At 35.1% G+C, this 21,695-nt stretch overlaps 1 protein-coding gene across 2 annotated transcripts in view; it reads right to left on the reverse strand.

Moving 5' to 3' along the window:
- The window catches only part of ARHGAP12 (Rho GTPase activating protein 12), a 131,407-nt gene that overhangs the window by 15,571 nt on the left and 94,141 nt on the right, over positions 1 to 21,695 (reverse strand). Inside the window, exons 7-11 of one of the 2 annotated variants that reach the window (XM_074193105.1) lie at positions 17,715 to 17,789; positions 13,287 to 13,348; positions 8,828 to 8,909; positions 2,070 to 2,171; positions 705 to 803 (exon numbers count right to left, since the gene is read on the reverse strand). In XM_074193105.1, the coding sequence (XP_074049206.1) occupies positions 705 to 803; positions 2,070 to 2,171; positions 8,828 to 8,909; positions 13,287 to 13,348; positions 17,715 to 17,789 (420 nt within the window). The remainder of the gene's footprint in view (positions 1 to 704; positions 804 to 2,069; positions 2,172 to 8,827; positions 8,910 to 13,286; positions 13,349 to 17,714; positions 17,790 to 21,695) is intronic. The other variant, XM_074193106.1, reaches the window with a different exon arrangement.

The following is a 21,695-nucleotide window of genomic DNA, read 5'->3' on the forward strand; positions in this document are numbered from 1 at the left end:
TTTTCAATTTTATTAATCTCTTTTTTTTAAGTAGGCAAGGTTTGGGGGAAGGTTTGAGAGATCAGATAGAATAGAGTGCTATACTAGATCTGCCTAGAGCACTCCAAATTCACTTTTCTAAAGCCACAGGGCTTGGGGATGCTCTAGTTTGCTGAGCCTAGCCACCTCAGAGTTCAAATAAAGGAATGATCAGACTCCCTGCAAAGCTCCAGGGAGCAGCTGCCTGGGCTTCACCCTCTCTATCCAGCTCAATCTGTTACAGAAGTTTGTCTACCACAGGATCTCCACTGGACTCCTGGGGACTCTTCATGGATTTCTGGATGAATGGGATCTCTAGCTGATTTTCTCTATGGATGAGTAAAGTGTGCTTCCCTTAGCCCCAACACTGAGTGCTTACGGGGATCATAGTAAATGATAACCATTTATCATTACTTGAATGCTATAGCCAACTACTCCTTTGGTTATGAGTGATAATATAAATGTATTTAGGTTATTGATGATAATGATAATGCATTCATTGGTCTCTAGGAACTCCTGAATTAAATGGCAAATATCCTTACATCTTTCTTCAGCAAAATATTCACACTGTCCAGTTACAATAGTCATAGAATTCACGTGCAGTGAGGAGTGAGGAGTGGCTAAGGGATGTAGAGAGGAAATTAAATCAATTTTGAATTGATGAAATCCATACATGAAATACATACCTGATTACTGATGGTAAAATTAAGAACTTTAATCCAATCATTCATAAGAGTGTCATTGTCACACTGAATTAACAGTTCAGTTCCTTGACGTGTTTTTAGCTTGAGAGAGAAGGCATGTACAATTAAATTAACATTTTAAAAATATGTAAAAGAGTTTTTTATTTAAAAAATAATTCATGCTTTTATATAATCACCAGTTAAGGCTATATATAATTTTGTCTTTCTTTTCCCAGTTTTTCCCCAGCACATAATAGGTGTTTAATGCCTGTTGATTAATTAATGTTATCTAAGAAGATGAAGAGATAAGAACCACGGAGTTTTAAAAGATTAGAAGAATCATATTAATTATTTTAAAAGACATACTCTACATAGATATAGTTTATTTTTTCTAGGAATTTATATATACTATGTTTTTTCTATAATCTTATCTGCCAATACATTGACACTGTTCATTCTATATAACACTTGGAGTGATGGATGCAATCCAGAAAATTAGACTAAATCTTCCTTTGCATGCATATCAAGTTATTTAGGAGGAAAACTTTAGAATTCAAATAATGTCATAAGAATGAGAAATAAAGCCATGTAAATTTTTAAAGAAATAACAATTTATGACATACTAAAGTGAGGAAGATGGGAGTTTTAAAAGGCTAAATAGGTATCCTTTTCTTTTAAAAATGGATCAGGTTTTTGTGGTTATGTCTTAATAAATTCCAACTACATACAACAAAACAATAAAGTATTAAATAACTTATGTAGAAAGTCAACTAAATAGAGTGATACTGCAGATCTAAAATCAGATACTATATTTAATAAAAAACTAAAGAAATAAGAATCAATGTCACATTAATATTTTAGTTCTACACAAGAATATCTGAAAGGGAAATTTGCAGAAGCTCAATTCCACATTTCTCAGGTGGATGCTATCCTGACCTTTCTGAAGAATATTGGCAGTGACATCATATTACCTTTTCTCTTGGAGTAGATAGGGGCTGAATATTCAGATTATTCTCTCCAATTTTCTTTTTACAGAACAGCATCAAAATAGAGGAAGCCAATCCATATTGGAGCATTTCTTTTGTTACTGTTAGGTTTTTGCTGTTGCTTATGTTGGTGGTGGGGTAGAGGATAAGACCATGGGTGGGGGGGGGGGGTCTGCCACAGAAGGGATCTTAATAAAGAATGAATCAAGTAACTAAATTCAAGATTTTGACACCACTAATTCTTAAAATATTGGAGTACTGCTCAAAAAACATTCAAATAGGAAAACATATTAAAATGAAGACGACCATTTTCCAAATAACTTCTTAAAAAACACAGGTTTATAGTCAAGGATGTACACTGTACTTAAAAAACATAAATTACCTCATATACATTCTTTTTGCTGGACTTATCCTTTGAAGCCAACTCAATTGTTGCCCCTTTGAGGTCCACAGTGAACTCTGGCTTAGACTGATTACCCCCAAACTTCAATTTAGAAAAAGAGAAAGAAAACAATTATTTAGTAACTCATTTATCTTTTTTGGTCAGACTTTCTTTCAAGTTCCCAATACTATTAAAAAGCAATGAAGCTTAAGAAATATCTTCTCTTTTTAAGACAGGAAATCACTGAAAAGTATTGATTCTAGTTATAGACTTTACTTGTTAGTACTATAAGTTAAATCTATATAAGATAGTCAAAATCAAACAGATATAAAAAACAAGATCAAATTAGTTCTAGCAAAGTTGGAAAAATTATTAGTCTAAAATCTTACCAACCATAAAAAAAAGATACATAAAAACGAGGGACATAAATTTTCTCTTATACTGAAATTTTAAAACATTTCAAAATTAAGTCAATATATTTATTATTTATCTTTGAAACTGATCATTCCAAATAAGTTTCAATTAAATTACAGATTCCTGTCCTCTTTTCTACTATTTAGAAAAATTCTCTAAGATTTTCAATACAGGTAAGGGCATTTTTTTTCAGATATATTGAGAGTTTGTTTTTCCTCTAAAAAAGAAATTTGCTCAATTTTCACTGGATTAATCCAAAGTTTTGAATGTCATAATGTTAATTCCTAATAATGATAAGAATACTGTTTATTTTAAGAAACTAAAACAATTTCTAATAAAATTATTAACCTACCTGTAACTGACCCTGAATCCTAATTCATGTAGTTGATTTGGGTTATGGCAACTTAGAAAGCATGCAATTAATATACATTCACTTATAAATATGAACTATTAACTCAGACACAAATATTCTAGATGCTGGTTTTTGTTCACTTTTTAGTATAAGATGACAGCCATTTATTTTACAATGAGTAAGTTGTATAGTATAGGTCACTAGTATTCTTATACAACTTTCCCAAAGCTTCTACTGTCAAAGGATATACAGAAGCTAAAATGAACTATTAGTCATCATTTATTTGTAAAGGTCAAAAGATAGACTTATGAAATGGAGTAAAATAAATGTATCTTTAATTCATCAACCATACATTTTTACACTAAAGCTGGAGTAGATACATTAAAAATTTCATACATAGTCTGTGGAACTAAGTGATATTTCTAGGACCTAATGCTTTTATCCTGACAAAAATTGCTCTAAGTGAACAAATCTACTCAAAATAGACAAACTATCCGTATTGGTATATGTCCATCCCCAAACTGTAATGTCCTCTATCAAAGTTCATTAAAATGATGACAAACACCTCAGTTTCTAGGGCTTAACTTTGAAATTTCTCAAACTATTCAGCTACAAATCCTTTTGTTTGAATGCAACTGCTAATTTTAGAGTTCTCTCAATGTATAAAAGAAGTTCAGGTATAATATTCAATGTTTTTTAAAAAGATAATAGTCTTTTCTGTACTACTTTCTCCATAAACATCACATAATCATCAGAATTATTCCTGGTCTTTAAATGGACAAAATCTTAATACACTAACTATTATCACAACCATCTTTCTTATTACTTTAACAATAACAAGACTGTGGGTGCAATTACAACAAATGACCCAATGAACAACCTAAAATTTTTCATTCTCTCTCCTTAATAGTTAAGATTTTGGGCATCACAAATCGCTCCATCAAAACCCTTTAATTCACTCTTACATTCATACCACCAAAGTTCTGAAGCACCCTCCAAAAGAAACACCCCCCCCCCAGAAGCTTTCCAACCATTCACTGAAACAGAACACCTGAACACAAAATGACCCAGAAACTGGGGAGGGGGGAGAGATAAAAGATGGAGGCAAGGTCCAGGCAAGTCTTTTCCCTGCTGGGATCTGCACTCCTCTCTAGTTATCTTCTTTGGAGATTGGGTCTACCTCAAATCTAGCCTGGGGCATTGGGATATAAAATCTAGATGTGTACTCATTATAACAAAATTCCAGAATAACAAAAATAAAATGATTCGCAACATCCTTCCAAAATTGTACCCATATTCTACAGAAACTTCCTATCTTCTCTAGAGGCCCTTTGCAGATGTTTTAGAAAGGATTCCTGGTCAGAAACAAATTAGATTAAATAATCTCTCCAGCCTCTCCCAACAAAGAATCTCTATGTTCAAAAAGTACATTACATGGATCATAGACCTAGAGCCAGGAAAGACTAGAGGTCCTTTAGTCCAACACTTGCTTATCTTATAGATGAGGTAGTCAAGACCCAGAGTGGTTAAGTGAGATAGTCCGTGCAAAATGCTCAGCACACAGACTGGCACCAGTAGATGCTTAATAAAAGTGTGTGCCTTTCCCTCTCTTGCAGGTCCCACAGGCAAACAGCACAATCAGTATTGAAACCTCATGTCTCTGGTTCCAAGCCCAGCATTCTGTCTCTTTGAACCACTAGACCTCCTTGCTATATGACTTACATTCATACCACAAGAGTATATATTTCAAAGTAGAACTGACAAGAGAATTAATAGACATGTGACAAAAAAACCACCAAAATTACTTTTAAATTTCCAAAAAAAAATTCGCTTTTTTTGGGAATCAAAACTGTTAATATATAGATTATGATTAGAAATAACTGTTACATATAAATATAAGCATTTCAGCAAAACATTATGCATAATATGACATGAAATGGAATGCCAGAAAGATTCAATTTGTTTGGCAAAATTCCTTGCAATTTTTCTCATCTGACTCCCCATCCCATTTTTTCACAGTAGGATTAAGGTAAAAGGACCAATTTTGCACCTGAAGTACCTTGGAGATCATCTACTCCTCATTTGGTAGATTAGAGAGAAGATGTACCGGGCAAGTCCTTGGCAGAACTGGCACTACCCATCCAGGTTTCTGGATCCCCAATCTTTTCACATCATATTGCCTCCATTTCATTGCTGCATATTCCCATGAATTTATGTCAAAGAACAAAGCATTGCTGTGGGTGGCAAGTGGCATGCAAGATAACACATACAGTGACAGCTGAAACAGGGTCAGAGTTTACAGAGGTGACAGCAGGCCGGCGGCTCACAGAATCTTTCCAAGAAGAAAGCAGCGAGAGTAGGAGCTCCGGAATTGAGCCCCGTGGGCAGAAGGACTTGATGGGGAAAAGGGAAGAGAGGGACGATGTCATAACGATGCAAACAGCACGATGACACACAAGAGAGGAAACCCCGAGGCCCTCAAGAGGACACAGCATGACTCCGCAGCTGACACAGGACACCCGCAGAACTGAACATCAGGGTTCATCTTTCACACCCAGAGGCGAGGGACATCACAAGATTCTCCCCCCATCTTAATTTGCCATTATATACAATCACAAGAGGGTGCTTTATAGGATGTACAACAGATACAAAGATCTATTAAAAAAATGTATAATCATTAATAATTAATACTTATACAGAATTTAAATTCAAAAACGTTTGGAAATTTGAAAAGGAATTTTTAAAAATAGTGCTGGAATATTTCAATTTAAAGTATCTGGCATGTGATGATATGACAAGGTACACTTTATAGAATGATTTCATAAAATTAAAAAGGAGAGTCTCATGTGGATGAGCCATTTTTATTGCCCAGGAACTGTTTCTCCAAAAGAGAAATTGGAAGGAATTCAATCTGCTGGAGATTAAAAGATAAAATCTTGTGAGGGTATAACATCCACGCTCTATTTTAATTAAATTTTACAAATCTAATCAATGATTGGCTAAGAAGACAAAGTTAAAATCTTAAAAATCTTGGTCTGTTGAATAAAAGGTTTCTGACATCAAGGACTATGCTTTATTTTTGTTTTTGTAACCCCAGGACCTTAAATATAATAGATGTTTATTGAATTGATTTGAATTAATGTGCTCTACTTAACTAATTCAATGAACTGTCAATTCCTGTGCTTTTGAAGGGAAAGCATGAGTGGTAGAGATAATCTATAGGAAACCAACAATAGCAAAACTTGTAATACAGTTTTCCCCATTTTAACTCTCTCTAAATATATACTAGATGTTTTAAATGGCAAAGGGAAACCATTCTAAGATTTTCAATTTTGCCCTAGACAAAACTCTATTACACCCAACAGTTTTCTATATGTTCCAGAAACTGTGAAATTTTATGTACTGCTTTCCACTGAAATATTTTTAATAACCTAACTTTAAGCAATGAATTATACTATACATTTTTTAACAATCATGATGCAATGGAAATTAATATTTAACTTTTGAAAGTATTTTTAATAAATTTAAAATGTTATCTCAGTCTCTGTTCACTGACTTCTCCACTACATTTTCAGGAGTTCATTATAGTCTTTCAACATATAAATGAATCAATATAAAGTGAGAGACAGAGATCAAGAGAAATGATTCTTTATAACTACTGATTTGGGGAGTTTCAGATTTCCCCTTCTTTCTTTTATACTTCAAGACCAGTCTCTCTGAAGGTTAAGCTAATCTTCTTCTTACTTAGGTAGGGAAGCCATTGTACCATTGTACCATTTAATCTTGGTTAAAACCAAGGTTTCCTAGTTACCTAAGTCTATTCCAGGAGTCCTTCTTAATGCTTTGAAAATTCAGTTTTTAAAATTTTATTTTCATTATTTTTCATTAAATTTCCTTTTCCAACTACCAACTGACATAATATATTTTCTACATAATTTCCACTCCTCCAAAATATTCCACTCAATCCCAATTGTCAATTAATAATTGGCTATCAAGAGATATATAATTTTCTAGAAACTGAGTAACATTAACAAAAAACAGTACCATACATCTCAAATAAAAAGTAAAAAGATATTATGGCATAATTGTTATTATTGGCTCATTTCATCATCTATCTTGAAAATCAAATCAAATTTTCAATTCTCTGGTAATGGGAATAAGTTCATTGTGTAGACTGTTGAGAGAAATCACATCAGAATAAAAATAAGAATAAGGGGGACAATCAGTATGTTTGTGCTTCTGATCAGGTCACATTGATATTAAGATTATGCTACACCAGAATCTGAGAGCTAATTTGCTCTCTATATGGAACCTGGTAGAAGGCAATACTCATATGAGTCTATTATGAATACAGACAACTGCAATTTGTTGTTGCTACAAACTAGATTTTTTTCTTCACATAATCCTAAAAATCCCTTCAATGTCCCAAATTCCCATTAATTTTAAAGAATTAACCACTCAGAGAAATAATTAAATATTTGAGTAGGATTAAAAAAATTGGTGAAATGTTCATGTTAGACAGGTATACATTTCAAATGTATTTAAATTAAAAAACAAAGGCTTCAGGAATAAGTCTTTAATGATTCATGAACAATTGTTAATAATAATTATTATATTTAATGTTATTTTAAAACAATTCAATTCAACAAACACTTATTCTTGCACAAGGTAAAGGCAACCTGACAAAGTGATATAGAAAGTGAGACAGAAGGTCTGATTTCAGATTTCACCTATGACACGTACTAGCCATGTGACCCTGGTCATGGTTTTTCAAATGTTATCTTTCTCAAAGTATCTTGGGCCTAACTACTCAATTATAGCAGGGACTTTTGTTTCCTTCTTTGTCTATTTAACACATAGCACAGGGACCTGCACAGAAACCTTTTTTACATGAATGCATACATGCAAGCACAAGTGAATGAATGAATGAATGAATGAATGTATGAATGAGTGATCCAGGGATAGGGCGGTCTATGCAAAAGCTCAGAGGAAGGAAACAGACTGTAGAAAGAACAAGACAATACTGTGAAATGAAACTGGTAAGTCAGGGGGCAGTTCGATGGCACAATGGAATAAGCGCTGGCCCTGGAGTCAGGATTGGGTCTCAGACACGTGACACTGACTATCCAGGTGACCTTGGGCAAATCACTTAACCCTGTCTTGTAAAACAAAAAGAAAAAAAGAAACTGGTAAGGCAGACCAACACTAGTCTTGGTGAAGGCCTTTAAATGTCAAAAGGAAAAGATTGCATTGTGTCCTAGATACACGAAGGAGACACTGAAACTTGCTGAGTGAAGTAACATGGATATTTTGGTAGCTGTGTGGGAGAACTACCGAGACAGGTGATGAGGGTCAGGAGATGATACAACTGACAACACTTAGCAACTAAATGGACACTGGAGAGTGACAGAGACTGAGGAGTCTGGGATGATGCAAAAATTGCAAACCTATATGCCTCTGAAGTATTCTTTCTTAATTCAATCATAAAAAAAAAAAGGTTTCAGGATTACTCAAATTATGATAAAATATCCTTATCCTACCCTAGGAAAGGAGCCTTCAAAAATGACTTTCAACATTAGAAATGCATTAAGGTTCCCTTTAGACTTATTCCCCAGCATTCTCTCAAAGCACAGGATTTGAAGCTTGCAGCACTACTGGCTATTTTCTCTGGTTCTTAAATTAACCAAATTATCTCTTTTTTATTCTTTTCCTTCCAATAAAACTAAATTTTAGGCCTAATAATTTAAGAGTAGAGTATATGTGAAGATATCAATTGATTATCAGCATTAGAATTCTGGTACTGAGCCAAGAATATGGTTATTCACAATGCTGAAGAGAGCCAGATTTTTCTAATTAAAAAAGTAGAACAAATATTCAGACCTTTTGCCTCCAATATACAAATCTATAGTAGAAACTTACTTTTAAATCAAAGTATATTTAAAATATACTTTCAAACAAAAGGTACAAATTATCAAATATATGGTATACTTACCCAACTTGTGCTACTTCCTTGAGTTTTGGTAAATAGTAAAGATGAACCCTGTAATACGGCCCAGGAAGATAACCAGTTTTTTCTGTAATTATAAAAAAAAACATTTATGCCAAAAGTTCTTATAACCTGGAGATTGTGAACTTAAAAAAAGCTTTGATAAACATATTTCAATATAATTGGTTTCCTTTGTAATCTATATATTTTATTTTATGCATTTAAAATATTATTCTGAGAAGGGGTCCACAGGGGAGCCAAAAGATACAAGATACACAAAAAGCTTTAGAACTCCTGATTTATGCCAATTAAAGCAATTGTTTTATTTTCTTAAATGACTGATTAGCAATTTCAATACAATCCTAAATCACATAAATAGGTGATTACTAATCAAAAGTTGCCAGAATTATTTGGAGAAGTTCGTCATGTAAAAAAGGAATCTGTACTGGAGACCTGTGATATGTGGCATTTTTTGTCAATAATTAAAAAAAAAAATTCTTCATATTTAAATGACACATGTTAAACACACCTAACAAGAATTCTTATCCATATTCTTAAAGAAAACAAGTTTACCCACATTACAGACAGCAATAGTGCCTTAAATTTTCTTTTTTCATTCTTTTCTCTTCATAGCAGATCCTAATAGATATAACTGGTGCTCAATAAATATGTGTTGGACAATTAAAATTACTCTATTCCTGTTCTCTTATCACTAAACTCTTCTCCCTCTCCAAAAATAACTAATCCATCAATTTATTAGTCATTTTGTTTTCAGAATTCCAGACAACTTTCTTCTTTAATTCCCCAAACTTTTTAGATGGGTGCTCTCCTAATTTTACTGTTGGACTTATATGAAAACTGATTTTTTAGAGATTAAGCCCATACATTTAGAGTTTAGAAAAGAGGATATTTCCTATAAGATTTAATTGAACAGACAATGAAAAATATTTCATCTTGAAAGATCAATTAGAAAAATCAGTAGAGATCATGTCAAAATAAAAAAAATATATATAATACTCCAAGAGATCTGTGATCTCCTCAATTTGAATGTTTCAGAACAGAAATAAGAGCCCAGACATGATGGAGACATCAAGTCATCTTCTTTAGCAACCTCTTAGGTACCAAAGTCTGGTACTGGCCTGGCCTGGCCTAGTCTGACAATCCTGCAATCAAATGAAGGAAACATCTGGAAGATAAGGCAAGAATTGTTCCTTCACACAGCAAGATGGGAAAGTGGATCCTGGGTCTGGAGCCAGAAAGACTCCAGAGTTCAAATCCAGACACTGATATTTCCGAGCTGTGTGACCTTAGACTAGTCATTTCACCTCTGCTTCAGTTTCCTCATCTATAAAATGGGAATAACCAAGAGCACCTACTTTCTAGGGTTCCAAGAATAAAAATGAGATGTTTGCAGAGTTTTATAAATCTTCAAGTGCTATAGATGCAAGCTATTACTAGTACTACTGAAATTTTAGTTAGAACCTAAGTCTTAAGGGTAATTTAATTTGCAAGGTTCTCCCAAGTAGGCATCCCCTTTCACCCTATGAATAAAACATTTCCAATTTCTGATTCTCTTCCGTGTCTCTTCATGAACCCACTTAGAATTTTCTTGGCAAAGAGAGTAAATTCCCACTTCTTTCTATAACTCATTGTACAGATAAAAGACCTTTATGGCACATTTCTAGCTTTCTTCCTGTAACGATGCACCCTAAACTAAAAATAATATTCAGATGTGGCCCCACTAGGGCAGAGTAGAGCAAAATTATCATCTCTCCTATGCTTTTCAATGCACACTAACCACCAATTAACTTTTTTATGCCTTGGCTACAATCTATTTTTGACTCATTGAACTTATAATCTACTAAAATTCTCTGATCTTGTCAGATGACCTATATCTAAATTTCCCCAAATACTGAACTTGGGGAAAATATTTTTTAATATACATATGAAACTTTATATTTTTCCCTATTAAAGTTTATTTTAATAGATCTGGTCCAGTGTTCTAGCCTTTTGAAATCTTTGCATATCATGTCATTTGACATTCTAGCTATCTTTCCTAGAAGTGGGCCATCTGCTAGTCTGATAAAAATACTACCAATATATGTTTTAATAATAATAATAACATTGAGCATTTATATAGTAACATTTTAAGGTTTGCAAAATATCTGACAATTATTATCTTATTTTATCCATTCAATCATGTGAGATAGATCTTATGACGATCCCTCTTTTACAGATGAGAAAACTGAAACAAACAGGTTAAGTGACTTGTCCCTGAGCTCAGAGAACATGGTTTAAAATCCAATTCAGTTATTTACTATTTGTGTTACCTTGGGCAAGCCAGGTAAGTTCTCAGAACCAAAGTTCCTTTATCTCTAATGGAGATGATGGAGTAGATGGCTTTTTAACCTATGATCCTAAAAAACTATGTCTTAAAGTGCTTACAGGAGGACAAAGAAGAAGCACAATTGATCTAATCAGGGGTAATTCTATCAAGTTAACAGAACCCAAGTGTACCTTGGGTATGAATATGTATGAAATGAGGAAAGGAAAGGCAATAAAAGTAGAGAAAACTGTAAAAGAAGGAATGGAAGCAATACCGAAGGGTCCATGTGGAGACCCAGTTTAACTTAAGTAGAGGTCCATAATTTTATGTATGAGGAACTTAAGCTCAACAGTAGGTTACAGTTCACATTTACACGACTTAAAAATCTATTTCCTTAAACATAGAAAGACTTGTGTGAAATGACTGAATGATCCAAAACCAGGAAAATAATTTATACAATATCAACAACACTTGGAATGATTTAAGACTGATCAAGGCAGAGTGATACAGTGGATAGAAGGTTTGGAGTTAAGAACAGTTGAGTTCATATAATGATGGGCATTTATTAGTTATGGGACCCTGAGCAATCTCATCCTTTGTTTCCTCATCTGAAAAACAAGGCTAATAATAACTCCTCTCTCTCAGTTCTGTGATGAGACTCAAATGAAGTATAATCTATGAAAAGTGCTTCAGAGGCTTTAGAGCACTACATACATGTTAGCGAATATAATTTTTTGACTAAATAGGATTCCAGTGGAAGACTGGTGCACATGTTACCTCTCTGTAGACGAGTGTGACGGACTCAAGAGGCAGAAGGAGACACAATGAATAGTTGTTGCTATGGTTTTTTTTCCCTTTTTTTTTCAGTGGAGGGTAGGGAATCTGAGGGAGAAAGGGAGTATTCTCCTCTCCCCCCACACCCCACTAAAAAAAGAAAGAAAAGAAAGAAATCAGACAAGAAGAATAAGAAGGAATCAAACAAACAGAACTGTGTTGAAGGACATGCTGAATTCATTACATACTTAAAATAAAAATGAGCTCTACATAATACCTATTAGCAGTTATGTATAATTCTCTCCTGCAATTTCACAAGGTAGGAAGAAATGTCCATTATATTTACTGTTCATCAAGTTCAGAATTTAAAAAATGGGAAAAAGATCCCTATTCACTTTTTAGGCATATCCTGATTATGATGATCCCTGCTTCTACTCTACAAATCAAATAATAATATCTGATTCTCCCTAATCTTTAAGCAGAAATAATCCTGCAAGAATGCTGTCAGAAATTTTTAGGCGTCTTAGCCCACAATCAGAGCAATCCAGCAGATTTCAACAGGTCTTTCCTCTACCATTACAACATTTCTCTCTTTTGGTCTAATTCTTTTCCATCATGGTACAGTAACTACAAAACTAGTTGACGAGGCCCTCTTCTACCCCAGACCCACACTCGAACCCAGGCAACTCAGCAGCCCTAAAGTATCAATGAGGTGAAAGGCTCCCCATCTTCCAAACCAGGCCAAGGGCTGCATCCCTGCCTCACTCCTTAGAAGGTAAGCTCCATGAGTGTGCAGGGGCAACCTCCCTTATCGGTAGTACTAGTGTCTTCTGGGCTCAGCCTGGTACACAGTGAATACTTAATAAGATGCTCCCTTCCTGGAACAAAGGGACAGATCTGTATGAGTGGACACAAGATGACAGTCTAAGTCCAAGGCTTCCAATAATTCTAGTGGTGTGCAGGGCTCACTGGAAAGACAAGAAAACTTGCTAGATTCCTAAGGAAATCAGTCCTGGTTGAAGACAGTCTTTCAATTTAAAAACAACATTTTAAATACAGTTCATAACTATAAAACATGATTCTCTCTGATATTTTTGGGAGAATCTTGGCTGTACTAATCATTATGTAGGGTGATTTTCAAAAGGGACTGCTTCAGTATCTTCTAGAAACAGAACAGCTTCAATTATCATCAATCTAAAATTATGATTTCACAGAACTTCATCTTAAGCTTTGACAAGTAATGTTTTCGCTAATTTCATACACCAATAAAATCTAGAGAAGTTTATATTATAGAAAATGTATGATTAAATAAATGTTTACATTTTATAATAAGAATATAAAACACCAAAGATTTAGGGTACTTACCTAACTTTTTTCCCATTTTCAGTAATTTTTGTTACATTTAACAAACCGTATTTTTCTTGGCCCTAGAGAACAGAGGATTGATTATAGATATCCATTTCTATGTTCCAATTAAGCAGCAATTAAAACAATCCAATCCTTTAAAAAACAGCATACAGGAGAAAAAGATTGGTAGATTTTGTGAAGTTTGGGGGGGGGGGGGAGACCTGGGATTTTATTGATGAGAGGAGTTCCAGGGAACTGGAAACTGGAAAAAGGGTACTGTTTTTTCCAAACAAGATCAGCAATTGTTCTGTAGTTTAAAGGGAGTTATCTGGGGGGCACTGAGAGGTTAAGCAAGTTGCTTATAGATAACGGATCAGATGGTCTGTGTCAGAGGCAGTATTGGACACAGTAACAAAAGCCCAATTACTTTTAAGAACTACAATTACCATTAGTTTTCCTTTCAATTTAATGATTCTATAACATTTTTAAAAATTAACATTCATAATGAGACATAGTTTAATAAAGTCTAATCTGATTAAATAAATCCTTATATCTGAACCACAAAGAGCTGGTTTCCAAGATCCTGGATTTAGGAATGGAAAAGACAGTAGCCCACACCCTCGTTTTGTAGGGGAGAAAAGGAAGGTCCAGTACGGGGAGGTGATCTCCTTCAGGTCAGACAAGCAGGAAGGAGCTGACTCAGAATTTAAATTTTCATCTTCCAACTCCAAATTCTGCACATCTGTCTCACAGATGGCTTAAAAGTAGCATTTCATCTCTGGTTTATAGAATTAATTTGAGGATAACAAAAGCATCCATACAAATAACAAAGAACCACAATCAAACTTACTCATGAAATGAGGATGTCATATTAGATCTCATAACCTTAGGATGTTCCACTCGTTCTTGGTTCATCAAGAACATTTCTGAAGTGCCTGCTATGTGGGCACTGTGCCCACCATAGAGGACCGTTCAACAGAGGAGATGAGTAAACAAACATGCTCCAACAAGGTTTATCCAAACAAATTAAAAAAAAACATGAAGAGGGGAAGCCTTTCTGTGGTAGATGGGATCTGAGTTGGACTTAAAGGAGAAGGAAGAGCCTTCCAGGACCTGGGGACAGACAGAGCCCAGATACGAAGAGCAAGCAGAAGCACTGTCAATCAGCTTCTGGGGGTTCAGGATGTCACTTGGGTGTGCTTGAGGAAAACCCCCAAGGTGGCTGAAAGGAGGATCTGGAGGAGAGTGGGGAGAGCCTAGAGGCCGAGGGACCCATCAGCAGTCATGGCACAAGTCCAGGTGTGGGGTGACAATGACCTCATCAGCTCCATCCTTTGACAGTCTCAGTTTCTCTCCAGTGTCACAGTACTGACTGCCTCACTGGCATCTAGCCCTGGATGTCAAGAGGTCTCCACCACCGTTCACTGTCAAGGGTACCCAGGTTCACCCCGTCAGGTTCCCTCTCATCTGCACTGGCCAGGCAACATCTCTCCTTCCACTCACAGAACTACTGCCCCTGGGGCAACCCTCAGGGGCCTCAGTTCTCCACTCCACTGACAGCCAAAGTGCTTCCTCTAGCCCAGGTCCCACCCAGCCAGCCTCTTACTCAAATTCCAGTAACTCCCTCTGACCTTCTGGGTCACCCCAACTTTGCAGCCTGTCCTGCGCTCCAGGCCTTTGAGGATCTAACCACAGTGGCTTTTTTTTCCTTTCCTTGCACATGATGCTCAATGTGTCCACTCTGGCCCATTTGTTGGTTATTCTCTGGCCCTTCCTCACCCCTGCCTCCTGGCTTCCTTCAAGACTTGATAGGACATACAAAATGAACAGAAGGTGGTATCCAGAGGTAGCTGGAAGAGGAGAAAAGAAGGTAAAGTCCAGAAAGACTTCGTGTAGAAGGCAGTGCTTGCACTGAGTCCTGAAGGCTATAAGAGGATTCTGAGAGGCAGAGAGGAGAGAACAGATAGCAAGCATGGTATGCGGAGGGTGAGGTAATCACTTGAGATGGTAGGATCTGTGCTTAAGAAATGCACTGGGCAGCTCTGGAGGCTGAATGAGGTAAGAGAGAAGTCGAGGCAGGGTCATCAAGGAAAAGTGACAGCAAGGTTCAGCATCCAGGCCACCTCTGTCTCACCTGTATTTGCAGCATCTGGTGCTGGGTCCATATTAGGAGCTTAAACACTTTTTCACTTGTTTCAAATAAAGTTAACATGTTCTATGTTTCAGGATGTTTTTTAGTTTATGGAAGAAATAGGTACTTACCAAAATAGACTTAGTTAAGTATTTGAAAGGTTGTCATATGAAACAGAAATGTGTCTTGTTCTGCTTAGTTGGGAGGGAGGAGAACTAAGATCAAAAAATACAAGTTTCAAAAAAGTAGATTCAGGATCATTGTAAGGAAAAACTCCCTAATGCTCAGGACTCTCCAAAGTGAGCCAAGGAGATAACCACAGGAGGTGATTGAAGTCCTGTTCTTTAGCTCTGTTAAGGTAAGGACTGGGCTAAATGACCTCTGAAGATCAAGGGCCATAAGCTGGGAGGGAGCTGAGGGATAATCTTTGTTCTAGAGTTCCAGAGAGGTGAGCCACGTGCCTCCTCACAGTCACAAGCTAACCAGGTCCTCTTCCAAGGTGGAGATCCCCTCAACGACAAGGATGGTGAATATGGCCTCTTTTAAAAGGTCCTTTCTCTTTGACCTCTCCAGATTGGTCAGTCCTTCACTTCAGAAACACAACACTTAACCATATCCTTACCATCTCCTTTCCAGCACCTTTGGGCAGTTGCTTCTGCCCTGGGCTCTCTTTAGCTCTCAACTCTATGCAGATGTCTCTCAAAGGCCCTTCGGGTCAGTCAGTGCCAATAGATTCTACAAGGTCTTTCCACCCAAGTGTCTCCCCAGTCACATCAAACTCAACATATCCCAGACCAAGGTGAACATTCCTGACAGACGCACTCTTCCTTCTGATTTCACTATCTGTGGCACCTCCACTACCATTTATCTAGTCTCCATTCTCAGAAAATGTTGTGTTAACTTGAAGACTTTCTTCTCTCTTCCCTCTTATGTTTAATTGGTTACCAAATCTTATCTGTCCTACTCCTGCAACATCTCTTAAACCTTCTCTACTCATGATTCCTATAGCCACTACCTTCGTATGGGCAACATCAACACCAACAGGAAGTGCTTTAAATAAGAGTCTCAAGAAGGGTCTTCTTCGTATCCAATACCCATACTCCAATACATCTTTCATGTTCTTCCCAGGCTAATCTTCCCTAGTTATATCACAACTCAAAACTTTCAGTGGCTCCTTACTGCCCCTGGTGTAAACACCCAACATATCTGCCCAAAAGTCTCATCTCATACTGATCCTCTCATGCACCAAGTTCTAGCCAAAATGAGTCCCTCTCATCCTAAAAGCACATTCACTGCAATATGCTACTTCTATTCCTTTCCTATATTATTCTCTATGTCTATAAAGTCTGCTTTTCCCCCAGCCCCAAAATGACCTTAGACAAGTTACATCCCATCGGTGGCCCTGAGTTTTTTTCTAGGAGGATGGATAAATGATCTTTACAATCATTTCCAGGTCTCTCATTCTATGATTCACTTGCTTAATTACTATCCTTCCATTAAAGTTCAACTCATGGAATGCCATCTTCTCTATGAAACCTTCTGATTCCTTCAGATGATAATGATCAAAGCACTTTATTTTCAACACATACGTGCACTTATGTATTATTTTGCAATTTAATTATTTTATTACAATAATCAATTTTTGAGAACTATTTTTTTCAACACGTAAGTTTAGTTGCATTGTAACAGCTTTTAAGCATCATTTCTAAAATATCTAAATATACTGGCTTGGCTAGAACGCAGCTAAAAGCTATATTCATTTTGATCCAGAATGAAGAAGCTTTATAGAAGGTGTCTCAAAAAAAAAAGTCTCAGTGTAGTTTTAAGCTCTAATAATTTAAAACTGAACTGAAAGTTTAAGCCTGAACTTGGGATACCACAGAGGCTGCAATATCACTTTTTGTCAAATTAGTTCTTAGTACTAACACAGGAATTTGTGCACACCAGATATACCTCTCTAAACTGTAGGACTAAGAGGGGGGAAAGAATCATTTTATTTTTAATAATATTCTCTACAACTTTTTATAAATTCTGAAAAACTTGAGTTTATAAGAATGTAGCATAGCAAAAAAGTTAATTAGAAAATTAAATTATATTTCTACTATATTCTGTTCAAACATAAGAATTTTTAAAGGAATTTCTTAGTTCTTTAATATTTTTAGAATTAATAGAAGTGTTATTAAACACATGTGTGAAGTTCATGACATAAGGTCCAAATATATGCTAATCGTTGTATTTTAAAGAAAATAATTTACTACCTTATGATTAAAATCAATTAACTATAATGTACTTCTCATAGCTATTTGTATACTAACTGTGGTTTGGTGCTTTGGTGAAGAGGGAGAAGACTCATTTTCTGGAAAGCAGGGTTTTGTGGAAGGTGGAGATTCCTACAAAATAAAAATAAGCAACGCACAAAGTTATTCTATTGTAGAATTTTATTTCTTCCTCTACTACTCAGATTGAGGAATTAAAAGAAGGAAAATTAAGGATCTCTTTCTTATCCCATTTAAAAATTCCATGTTAATAATTAAAATCTTAAAAACTGGACTATGAAGCAAATATATTAAAATATAGATTGTACAAAAATATTGACTGAGACTTCTTTCAGGTCAACCGGAGTCATGAATGTGAGTTGACCAGAAGACTGTAGAGATATCTAGAAGCTGAAAGAGATCTTAGAGGCCATCTCATATTACAGGTGAGCAATCTGAAGCCCAGAGAGGTGAAAGGACTTACCCAGTGTCATACATTAATTGATAAGTGAAAGTATCCAGAATTCCAAATTTAATTTTTTGATTAATGTGGTTAGTGCACTGAAACTACAACCCTTCCACACACATACCTGTCTTAAATACATTTAAAATTGCTAAGAATATAAGGATTTGTGGATCAATTATGCCTAGTAATAAATAATATTCATAACACTAATTTGACATAGATCTGGTAAATATGAATACCCAGAACTATCAAATGCATATACATATATTACAATTTAAATCACAATGCTATTAAAATTGAAAGTAATTCACCATTAAATGAATTTTAAATGGATAAAGTATAAAAAAAAAGAGAATCATAAGAAATAAACTTATAATTTAAATATTGGCTATTTAACACAAAAACAAAATAAAAAGGTACATCATCTAAGAGCTTGAGGAGAAGTATGGCAGTTATCTCTGATGTCATTTTGCCAGACCAATACTAAAAAGTGACATCCAATCCTATAAACTATAGATCGTCAGGAAGAATATTTCACACAAGATGAAAAGGATCAAGAACTTCTGTTTCTAGATTCTGTTCAGTTATTAACATTCCTGTTTGCCTTCTTCTACTACTTTAATAATAGGGCTAATAATGAATTGACATAAATTTTGGTAAATACACATCAGAAAATTTTCACAATAAGGATTAAATATTTTCACAGGATTCACTGTGTTTCTTTTAACATTCATCTATACATATCATTTAAGTATTACTTAATTTTCCCGTGTTGTTAAACTGAATGATCATTGGAAGCTTCCATCTACTATGTAAAAGAAAAACTATCTGAATGGAGTCAAAAATATCTTGGGGGGAGAGTGGAAAGGAGAAAAGGGGAAGAAAATAAATATTTAATTTAAAATGATAAATTCTATCTATAATCCATAATCCTATGATCTTCTAATTATATAACAAAATTTCTATTACAGTGTTTTCTGGACAACTAGATGCAGACTATTAAATTGGATTTTTTGAGATATTTCTTTAACTAAAATGCTACATGAACAAGTAAATATGCTCGTTTTTAAGGGAAGAGTCCAGAGCTCTGCATTTACAAGATTAAATAGACATATAACTGTGGTCTTGCAAAGTTTTGCAAGAAGAGAACTCCAAAGTGATTTAAAGCTAAACTTCATTTCCACCTGGGGAAGGAGAAGAAATAAGAAAAGTTTGAAAGAAACTGAATTCATTGGTAATAAACAAATATTTATTAAACACATGTACTAAGTCTTGTACTATATGCAAAGTCCCAATGTGTTTCCACTGTGATGAAGGAGTCAACAGCACACATAAAAGTTATATATCATAATAAGCAAACATTTAAAAATAGATTAAAAAAAGGTAGTTTTGGAAGGAGGGTGACTAGCTGTAGGTAGAAGACAGGTGGTTAAGCAGCATTTTACAGGAAGAGACTCAAGTGAGAGAAGAAGCATTACTAATGCAAAAGATGATGGGGGGGCTTGGGAGAGGGCTGAAGATGGGGAAAGGGAGAACTGTCCATTGAAACTGGAAAATATTGAAATTGAAAAAGAAATTGGAAAGAAAAAGAAACTGGAAAGATAAGTTGGGGCCAGATTGTGAAAGACTTGATAGTTTTTAGATCTTTTCCCTTCAGTTTTCTTTTTAAATTAATTTTTTAATTTTTTAAACTTAGATACAAAATAAAGCATTGTCATGTGCACAGCAAAACATAAGAGAGGTTCATAATATAAAATAATAAATGTGTATTTCAAGAATCCCTTTACTTTTCTTGTTGGCTAATACTGAAAGAATGAAAAAGGAGGCCTGTTAAGAAAGAGATTAGTACAGCACCGGCCCTGGAGTCAGGAGGACCTGAGTTCAAATTCAACCTCAGACACTTAACAATTACCTAGCTGTGTGACCTTGGGCAAGTCACTTAACCCCACTGCCTTGCAAAAACCAAAAAAGAAAAAAGAAAAAAGAAAAAAGAAAAAAGAAAAGAGATTTAAAGGGTCCTGAAGATTCATAAACCAAATAGTAGCATCTAAATGCTTTAAAGAGTATTATATTTCTAAAAAAGTAATTGTCAAAATCAAATATTAGTGTATAGATAATAATAAAAATAATAGAAAGAGGAAAACTAAAAATAGGACTCTTATAGATGGGGGATTCTGAGTAAAAAAATAACACTATCTGGCAAATTAGGAAATAAAAATTAGGAAAATTAGGAAATAAAGTAATATTTGCTTTTCTTTATAACTTTCTAGTATAACAGTATTTTTGAGTCAATTTTAGTAAAAATTCATTAATCATGTAATTTAAAGCTTTTTTCTCTGTGTTTGTACACATCCCCCTGAAGCTGGTACTGAAAGCCTGAAAACTGTAGGTACCATTTGCTAAGTAACAAGCAAATGATAATTAAGCGAAAGATTGAACAGTCCTGCATAAAGTACTCTTTTACAAAGAGGAAAATAATCAGCTACCATCAATAAACTCTGAATTTAGTTTGAACTCTGAAAGATGATTTCCTATCACGTTTCCAGTATTCCTATATGTAATATGATAGTGGCCATCCCCCAACAAAATACAGAGAATTATGTGCAATTGCTATGCAGCAAACCAACATGAAAAGAAATTTAACTAAGATAAAATAGATCAAAAGAATAATGGAAACAGTTTTTGATTTAAGGTCTTTTGAGATCCTGAATAAATATGCATACTTTTGGCCTGATTAAGAGAAAACTTGAAAGGCAGCTAGGTGATACAGTGGAGAGAGCACTGGCCCTGAATTCAGCTGTGTGACCTTGGGCAAGTTACTTAACCCCATCGCACACCAAAACCAAAAAAAGACCAGAAAATACTTGAGTGTAGAGATACTTAACTATAGAGTCCACACTAATAGGTATAAAAAGATCACTGTGTTGAGGGGATGCCCATTACCTGAGACTGGATGAACAAACTATGGTATGTGATTATGATGGAACTGATGGTATGTGATTATGATGGATTCTGCTATAAGAAATGACGAGTGGGATGCTCTCAGAAAAACCTGGAAGGACTTACATAAACTGAAGAAAAGTGAAATGTACTGTGTACAAAGTTAACAGCAATATTTTAAGATGATCAGCTGCGAATGACTTACCTAATCACAGCAATACAACAAAATAAAGACAATTCTGAAGGACTTATGATGAAAAATGTTATCCATCCCCAGAAAAAGAACTAATAGTGACTGAATAAAGATTGAAGTATACTTTTTGTTTGTTTGTTTGCAAGGCAATGGGGTTAAGTGACTTGTCCAAGGTCACACAGAGAGGTAATCATTAAGTGTCTGAGATCAGATTTGAACTCAGATACTCCTGACTCCAGGGCTGGTGCTCTATCCACTGCGCCACCTAGCTGCCCCTGAAGCATATTTTTTAAACTTTATTTTTCTTAAGGGTTTTGTCTATATTTTCTTTCACAACATGACTATTAGGGAAATTTTTTACATGACTAACACCTGTATAACCTATATAAAATTGCTTGCCTTCTCAATTTGGGGAGGAGGGAGAGAATTTGGAACTCAAAGG

The sequence above is a fragment of the Macrotis lagotis genome, chromosome 7 (genome assembly GCF_037893015.1).
Source record: "Macrotis lagotis isolate mMagLag1 chromosome 7, bilby.v1.9.chrom.fasta, whole genome shotgun sequence".
NCBI classification, from domain to species: Eukaryota; Metazoa; Chordata; class Mammalia; order Peramelemorphia; family Peramelidae; genus Macrotis; species Macrotis lagotis.